At 35.9% G+C, this 7,566-nt stretch overlaps 1 protein-coding gene across 3 annotated transcripts; it reads left to right on the forward strand.

The window, feature by feature from the left end:
- Positions 1-3,122: 3,122 nt before the first annotated feature.
- On the forward strand, positions 3,123-7,271 carry LOC118599079 (the record flags this gene model as incomplete). 3 transcript variants are annotated; one of them, XM_036213348.1, is given in 7 exon segments in its annotated part: positions 3,123-3,256; positions 3,342-3,601; positions 3,673-3,759; positions 3,968-4,038; positions 6,151-6,251; positions 6,523-6,726; positions 6,806-7,271. In XM_036213348.1, coding segments are annotated over 7 exon segments (912 nt in total). In that variant the 3' UTR covers positions 6,976-7,271.
- Between the last annotated feature and the right edge of the window lie 295 nt (positions 7,272-7,566).

Here is a 7,566-nt window from a genome sequence, read left to right on the forward strand (position 1 = left end):
GAATTTTTTTTAAACAACTATTCTATTTATCCATCTCTTTAGGAAATTGGATTGAAGACAAAGTTCAACTAAATACAGTAAAAATGTTTTTAGAACAATGCAGGTGTTTTGTGAGCTATCGCTAGCTTAAGCATCCTATAGAGACAAAGGGCCTATCAGAATTTTCCCTTTTTCTTTCCTTTATCTCTCCAAATGGAGAGCTATGAAAAACAGCGTCTTATATTTCCAATGTCACTTTCGTTTGACGTTTCTATTAAAATAGTCGTTTAGTAATAAACTATAATATAGTTTAAGTTTATTTAATTTACTTTATTTAATTGACCACGATCAAACAAGGCGCTGCTTTTTAAAACAGGAGTCTGCAACCTGTTGCTCTTTTACCTCTCCATAGTAGCTTTTGGCAGAAGAAAAATTATATAATTGTATTTTTTTTCAAGTAAGGGTTACTAAATCAGCATTTATTTAATTGAGATTTTTAAGTTTGTAAATTTATGTCAGACATCCACCTTGAAGATAAGCTATGGGTGTTTTCTTATTTTTTTAAAACTGTATCTTATAACTACAGTTTGTGCTTTCTAATTGCCTTTCTCTTTGACATACATTTTCAGTAGGGATAATCCAGGTCAGTAGGGATGTCACTGGAAGTTCCATATCAACACGCCAACAGATCGTGATTTTGATTTTGGACCTTTTAATCTTTTACTTTTTCCATACATCTTTTACTTAACCCATATATTTTTCTCTTTTCAAGGCAATTTCCAGGCATTTTTAATAAGTCAGAGGCCAAGAAAGGAAAGGGCAGGATCAGCAGCCCCAGCTATCCCAAAAGAGTCACAAACATTGCCATATATGTCCTGCCAGGCCCCACCAACCTCACCCCCAGAACTTCAGAAGAGCTTGTCTTAGCCCGTGCTGGTTTAGGAAAAAGAGTGTTGGCTATCTCAGAAGAAAGCAAACATGATGAGGTCACACTACTTATTATATAGTGATATTACTTGTATTAGTGTTGTTGGTATATGAATTACCTATCGATTAGGGCTGTCATTAACGATTATTGGTTGGTTGATTATTGATTGTTGGTCAATTAGTCACACAATTATTGTTCATGTAAGATGATGGGTACATTAAGTGATGGTGCTGGTGAAGGTATGCGCCATGAACGTTATTGCTAATGCTCATAATATGGTGCGTTTAAAGCAGTGTTTCTCAAATGGTGGGGCGCTTCCCTGGGGGGGGGGCGCGAGCAGCCCGAGGATCATGCAATTTATGTTAGTTACTTAACATCTTTTTTGAAGCAGAACAGATCGTTAAGAAACCAGATTACATCCTCAAAGCTGAGACACTTTTAAAGACGCTTAAAATATAAGGAGTTAAAAACGGAATAATTAATAACTACTCCTTTTTCTTTGATTTTGTACATTCTATCTGTAAGGGATAAATAACAGCATACACATGATATACACTTTATACGAATAAAAACATGTTTAGTTATGGATATTGTGCATAATCCTACATAGTAGTTGATAATAAATTAAATTAAAACAAAAAACAACCTAAAAATCCATTTGGTAGCAGAAAGAGCCGCTGTTTACAGTGAACCAAAGCAGAAGAACTGAATCTCTGAGAAAAGACAGAATTCCATCATTACTATGGTGGAAAACAAGTAAAGATTGTTGTTTTTACTTTGTCTGAAAGTTGGAAGTATTCTAAAAAACAGAAAGAAAAATTAATAAAACAGATTATTTAGACATTTTTTACAATATTCTTTAATGATAATAAAGGTACAATATTTTGAAGAGATATACGTTTAACTTGAGTAAATTAACTAATGATACCAATGACATTTACAGCAGAAAATTGTGAGGGGGGGCGCGGAAGAATAAGTTCTTCATGGGGGGGCGCAAGAGAAAATAATTGAGAAATACTGGTTTAAAGAAATTGAATATTTACATGTACCTGGTTGTATTCGTTTTCCCCTCTTAGATCTTTCACAAATCAAAGTACAAATGTCATTAAGTCCCTCCTGCAGTCAGAACCAAGCATCTTAGCTGTTTCCCAAATTCCTATGGATTAATTTAAACAAGTTGTGAAAAAGGTTAAGAAAATTTCAAATTCATTGAAAACTGTTTCCAAAAATTGTAAATTGACTTTTTCGACGTAATGTTATTTTATTTTTTATTTTTTAAATCGGCCACTCTTATTTTGAAAGCTGAAAATATGTGGCATGATAGCTGCTCTTAACATTTTTAAACAGCCAATCTGTTTTCACAATTATTCCCTATAATATCCAGTTGAACAACAAGTACATTTATCCTATTGAGCATCAATTTGTTGGTTACATTTTGTTCATGTATTTAATTATTTTTATTTAATTTTTATGAGGTGATCTTATAATAGTAAACTCATTCTTTACCACTCTTGACATGAAACTACATTAAGAGGCCTTATGTTTTTCATCAATCTTCCATAATACACACATCAGATGAGTGAGTGAAATGACGATCACATCTATTATCAGAATGGTTTATTATTACTTTTAAATCACATGTTTTTATACTTATTTGTTGTGACTTTTCACCACTAGCTTAAATCTCTTTTAATTATGGCTCTAAAAAACTTTCATACTCAAAAACTCAGTTGATTTTCCATGGCATGGCCCCTTTCAACTTAGGCTAATAGTAAACACTTCTGACAATAGATGGAATAATCATTGTCAGTCATCGCACACTTTTGTCTTGGAGGATTGATAAAACACATAAGACCGCTTAAGTTAGTGTCATGTTAAGAGTGGTTATAAACAAATTTATTTCACTATTATACGATCATCTCATAAAAAAAATATGGTAGAAACATGTAACTAACAAACCCATTAAAAACTATTTTGATAGCCATGGCTCGGTTGAAGAATGAATAATACAGACAATATTGTAGCAATCTCTGGGGAGGGATCAAAAAAGAACATTTCCTGTTTGGCTTTATGATCCCAAAGACAAAAAAACATTTTGTTGACAATATCAAATTAGCAACAAGGATTTTTTTTTATAGTTGATTTTTGAGATTGTTATCTAATCTTTGACAGCCCTACTATCGATTCAAATTTCTTTAAAACAATTCCTGATTTTACTACAGTTCCTCTTACAGTTTTAAGTATAATCTTAAAGGTGTTTCCTTGTTTTACAGATTGTTAGACAAATAGAGGAAGAGTTTTTAAAACTCAGGCCATTAAATGGAAGATGGATGTTCTACAAATCAGCAGGTTTAAATTATTTTTTCTTTAAACGTGGATTTTGTACTTTTGCATTCAACAGCTAGTTTCAATGTTTTTTTTAAAATGTTTTCAGGTGGGGGTGGTCAGAGAAAACTGTCCCTCATACCAATGGATACAGAGGGATATAATGGCCAGCAACTTCGGTCTGCATCAAATAATGGCAAGATAGTACTATTTTTGGTGCCGCTTCAGGAGGACATGGACATAGACCCACTTCCCTTTGATGCAGCAGAATTTTCCAAAATGCCTCAGGTGCCTTGTGTTATATGCCAAACAACTATGCCACTACAAATGCTGGCACTGCATGCTGGAAACTGCAAACCAGTGTCTGATGTAAGAAACCAAATAACTAATAATGTAATATTGTACCAAATAACTGATTCAATTTTTCGTACTGTTAACAGGATCAGACTCAGCCGACTGACATTTTTGAAGATGAAACTGAACTTCCAGTAGGGCAGGAAACAACTGAAGATTTAAGAGAAAGACAGGTAAATTAGATTGATTATACAGGAAATTGAATTGCTGTTCAAATTGTAAACCAACATTACTTTGCATGTTTTGAATGCATCGTCTTTCTTCTATTGTTTAACTGTCAGAAATGTACTGCAATTTTTTAACATCAACATTTAAATAAAATGCATAGCTTATTTTAAGTTTCTGTTTTTACAAATTGTATAAATCTCATGTTGTTTACAGAGCTGCCCTATATGCCAGAGGGATTTCTTGGTGTACGAGCTCCCTTACCATGCCAATGAATGCTGTGAGAGGTATTATACCATTGAGGCCTTTATTACTTAAAGGTTTAGTAATGGGGTTGTGGGTCATTTTCGGTGTTAACTGTATTTCTCCTTATATTTACCATTTCCAAATATTTTGGCGTTTTTTGAGCAAGAAATATTGAAATAAAACGGCATTTTTGAGGCCAAATTTGGCAAACCTGTCTCCTCCGGGTAAAATGCTCCGTTTTGGTCACGTGGTGCGTGTGACGTCAAAGGGGTCAACATAGCAAGATGGCTTCCCCTTTGCGTGTCGGAGCTAGCGATAGCGGCGATATTTCAAGGTCCACAATTCTGTCTTCAGACTCAGATTGTGGAAACATTTGTTCTGAAAGTGACGCTGATTCAGAGGCGCCGGGTGTTTGTGGTTTGAGGACTGTAAAGCCCTATCAATTTGAGCCGGCAGCGCGGAAAGTAAGAGCTCACTATTTGGCAATGACACTGACAGTGACGCTGAGAATGCCCATGAAACCGAAAGCTGTCCGTTTATCAGAGCCATGCTCGAAGCTGGAAGACGTGGAGCATCTCGTGAAGCTTTATTTACAGATCGGAACCTTTTGGCGACTCTAAATCAAATCATCAATGACGCTGACTATCGAGATCGGTAATGCAGAGTTTCATATGCAAAATAAAGAGCTTAGAGACATGTTTGCAGGACCGTCCGCCACTTTATTATTATTTATTCACTTTATTCATGTACCCAGAAGCTCTTTCACCACCTTACTGCATGTCTCTGACATGAAAAAGGAGACCGTAAACAGCTCCGTACGCCCCGTTCTCCACATGAATCGTCCCGTTTCAACACACAACAACAACAGGGGATGACAACAGTCTGTCACGTTAGCTAAGTACACTGAAAATTCCGAAAACGATTCCTCTTCAGATGAAAGCATCACACAGAAATGAATGAGATCTGATCTTTCACGGAGGAAGAAATGACTGGTGGACCGCTGCGAGTGTCGATGGTTTCATCAACGGATCTGCAGAGATCCTGCAAGCCACCATCAATGATTAATAAACTGCAAATCAAACAAAGAAACTTCCAAACATGTGCAATGTTTTAAACATTCAGTTTACCTGTTGAAATCAGAAGCTTTTCACAGTTTAGTCGGTCTGGTTCTGCTCACAGTGTTCATTCACAATAGGCTCATTTCGATTGTAAATCTCGTAAATTTAGGACTTTAAAAATCATAATTTTTTTTTGTTTTTTTTTTGGTGGCCCTAATACTGACCATACGGACCATAACACCGATGTTTATAGAATTCAACTTTGCCGCAGCGCACACACATACATGTATCTGTTGACACCCCGGGTCCGCCTGCATTCTGCTGCTGGCGCTGTCTCACCCACATGACGTCAACGCGTCACGTGACCCAAATCGAGCCGTTTCTGAAGCAGGGCGAAATGCGAGTGTGATTTGTCGTTGATTTGGTCAAATTTTACAAAAACCTGCGTTTGTCAACGGTAATTATTTGTTATTTTTGATACATTAGAACATATGGAATATATCTGGATACTTATTTTAGCTTTGTCCCAGGGCATTACTAACCCTTTAATTAGATTCTGCACTTTAAAGAGATTAGATATATTTGGGCTTCAATATATAAGTTGACCTCTTGTGTGAAAAAGGGTGTGCTTGAAATATTATCTAAAAAATTAATAAAACACGCATAGTGGCAATTCAGAGTCACCAATTAACCTGTGAAGTATGTTTTTGGATGGTGGGAGGTAACCACAGTCCCCAGCGAAAACCTACACATGCATGTGGAGAACATAAAAGCCCCACATAGAAAGATCCCCAGTTGGTGGTTCTGTTGCAGATCCCCAGCCGTGATTTGAACTTGGGCCATCATGCTGTGAGGCCAGGGTGTACCATGCCTTCACCCATCTTTTTGTACCCCCGCAACCTCGAAAGAGATAAAGATGGAAAAAATTACTAAAACCTTTCGTACATGTGTTTGCAGTAGTAAAAGGCAAAGGTTGTCTTATTTATCTGTGAAGTCTTAGCTTATTAATTAATCATGTTGTCCTGTGCCTCTAATTATTTAAATTAACTGGATTTTGGTCAATCCCACCAAAACTATAACTTCTTTATTCAGCAGTGAGGCTGTATTGGAGGTTTTGGAGGTTGACCCGGACCAGCCAGGTCCATCATCTGTGGCTCAAGTACCATACTCTCCTGCAGAACCAGAGGGCACTGAAGGTATTACACCCCAGTGGACATGGTATCATTATATAACAAAATTAGCCAAATCATCATAAAGTAATGCAGGACGTTGATGGGTAATTCATGGTCTGAAAGGAAACTTCAATGAACAATGTAGTGTTAATGAATTTATATTTAAATGTAAATTGCTTCTTTTGCAAGTTTTCTAATCATTAATCATATTTAAAAGGCTTTTGTTGTTTTCCATATTAAATCATTCATCAATTTGCAGTTTGGTTTATAGAGATACATTTTTTTTTTTTTGTAGCATGGAAAAAAGTTAAAAATCCACAAAAGGCAGTTGAGCTGTTCCTCAAACAACTCAAACATGGAGGGGAGCACCAGAGAGCACTTTTTCTCAATCTGGATGCTGGAGACTCTGATGAGGAGCGAGACATGTCACTCATTTCATTTTACAAGCACCAGCGTGACAAGAACCAGTGGGCTGCTCCTTTTCGCTGTCGCATTCAAGGTAGTGATTAAAAAATCTGTTTTACCACTATTGTAAATTTTTTTTTTTTTTTTTAACCAAATAGCAAATGTATTTATAGGAGATGCTGCAGTTGGTCGAGGTGTGACAAGACATATCATCTCATCTGCAATTGCCAAACTGAAAAGAGGATTTAATATGAACTTTGGTATGTACTGTAAACTTGAATTATATTTTCAATGTTGTACATACATTTACCATAGTTCAAAACCGTTTGAGTTTCACTCCTGAAATATTTTAATGTATTTTAAAACCATTCCTTTTTTTTTTTTTTTGTTTATTACCACAGACTTAATTTTTGCACTGTTGCGCCTAACTTTTATCTTAGGTGCATAAATGTATGTGAACCTACCTTCGCGACCATATTGAATGAACTTTACCTATATTTGAATTGCATTTAATTCAGTGCTTTTACATGGTCACTATTATTTTTAATTGCTGTCATTATTAGCATTAAAACTCAAATGATTAAATTAAAAAGTGGTAAACATAAAGCCTTTTATTTGAAACAAAGTTCTACCAGAATCATAAATTACATGAAAAAGTTGTTGCTTAAAGACCCTCTTCAAGAATAATTTCTGTCAGTGTTTTTTACATGTTCTTGTAGCATTTTTATCACATGATAGAGGGCGCACATATATACAAGCAATTTAAGCTTTAATTTAGTTTTCAAATCGCTCTATAACCTGTACCGACACACAGCCTCTGTCTGTGCGGTGAATGTTTCTAAATCCGCTCTCCGAACTGAACGACGTGATCCCGGCGCGGAATATGAGTGAAGCCTTGGATGAGCGAGCACCGCCCTCGCAGCGATTAGTTAGA

This window comes from Oryzias melastigma, linkage group LG8, assembly GCF_002922805.2.
Source record: "Oryzias melastigma strain HK-1 linkage group LG8, ASM292280v2, whole genome shotgun sequence".
In the NCBI taxonomy this organism is placed as follows: Eukaryota; Metazoa; Chordata; class Actinopteri; order Beloniformes; family Adrianichthyidae; genus Oryzias; species Oryzias melastigma.